The 1,521-nt window shown below is 62.5% G+C and overlaps 1 protein-coding gene across 1 annotated transcript; it reads left to right on the top strand.

Moving 5' to 3' along the window:
• Positions 1 to 594: 594 nt before the first annotated feature.
• BBK36DRAFT_1131526 (class II aaRS and biotin synthetase) lies at positions 595 to 1,494 on the top strand (the record flags this gene model as incomplete). The annotated part of the gene is made up of 1 exon (XM_024891992.1): positions 595 to 1,494. A coding segment is annotated over one exon (900 nt), but the record flags the coding sequence as incomplete, so codon positions are not given.
• Between the last annotated feature and the right edge of the window lie 27 nt (positions 1,495 to 1,521).

A 1,521-nucleotide genomic window follows, 5' to 3' on the forward strand; every position in this document is an offset into this window, starting at 1 on the left:
GACGCTCGACTCGACTGAGGCATAGCGGAATCCCGTCTGCCCACCTGTTGCCACACCTTTTCCCTCCTTCATCGTGCAACTTGCCCTCTTCAGCCAATCACCCTCATCGCTTCCGACTGAAGCGGCGATACCCCAGGTGCTGTTACTTTGCATTGCGTGCCTTGCTTCCGTGTCTACATACGGATAGCTCATTCACCCCATCGACAGGGCCTTTGAGACTCGCCTGTCACCGAGATATATATCGTCATCATGCCGGCCACGGACAGCGGGAGGAACTCCCCCATCCTCTCGGCCTTTGGTCTGCCCCTGCGCTCCAACAGCACCAGAAGCAGCAGACGAGGAAGCCCTGACCGTTCCACGCCTCGCGACCAGCTCCCCAAGAACTACAACACCGGCACGGGGAGCAACCGCAGCAGCTACCACCAGTACACAATGAACGCAACGCCCACGCCGGCCTCGCCTCAGGCGTCGTCGCTGTCCATCCCCAGCTCGCCCATCGCCCCGGCCGTCCACAGCGAGGCCACTCGCCAGATCCTGGCCACCATGAACGAGGGCGGCGGCCGCCGGTCGGCCCAGGGCTCACCGCGGTCCAGCATGGACAACTCGGGCGCCTCGTTCGACAGCGTCCGCAGCAGCGGCTCCGACTGGCCCACGCATCCCTATGAGCTCAACACCATTGCCGAGCTGGACAAGCTGCCCATCGGCACCGAGGTCACCTTCCGCGGCCGCATACACACCCAGCGCCAGCTCTCCAAGGCCCTCGACTTCCTCCTCCTCCGCGACCAGACCTTCTCCGTCCAGGGCGTCCTTTCGAGAGAGAACATGGACATGGTCCAGTGGGTGCAGAAGCTCCCTGCCGAGTCGCTGCTCCAAGTCAACGGCGTGCTCAAGGAGCCTCCGGAGCCCGTCCGATCGGCCACTGTCTCCCACGCCGAGGTTGACATCCACGGCCTCTGGCTCGTCAACCCGGCCCAGAACGCCCCGTTCAGCGTCTACAGACCCCCCGAGGCGCTGCGCAGCCGCATGCAGTCGCGCATCCTCGATCTGCGACACCCGGCCAACCAGGCCCTCTTCCGCATCCGATCCATGGTCTCCCGCCAGTTCCGGGACACTCTGGAGAAGTACGGCTTCGTTGAGATCAACACCCCCAAGCTTCAGCCTGCCGCCACCGAGAGCGGTGCCTCCGTCTTCAAGGTCAACTACTTTGGCCGCAAGGCCTTCTTAGCCCAGAGCCCTCAGCTCGCCAAGCAAATGGCCGTCTCCTCCGACTTTGGTCGCGTCTACGAGATTGGTCCCGTCTTCCGCGCCGAAAACTCAAACACTCATCGCCACCTTACCGAGTACACTGGCTTGGATCTCGAAATGGCGATTGAGCACGACTACCACGAGGTCATTGAGCTCCTGGACGAGTTCCTCAAGAACGTCTTCAAGGCCGTCTACGCCATGCCCGAGGTCGAGGTCCTCAAGCAGCGATGGCCCAGCAAGGAGTTCAAGTACCTGGACGAGACGTTGATTCTCGAC

Source organism: Trichoderma citrinoviride, assembly GCF_003025115.1.
Source record: "Trichoderma citrinoviride strain TUCIM 6016 unplaced genomic scaffold BBK36scaffold_302, whole genome shotgun sequence".
Taxonomy (NCBI): domain Eukaryota; kingdom Fungi; phylum Ascomycota; class Sordariomycetes; order Hypocreales; family Hypocreaceae; genus Trichoderma; species Trichoderma citrinoviride.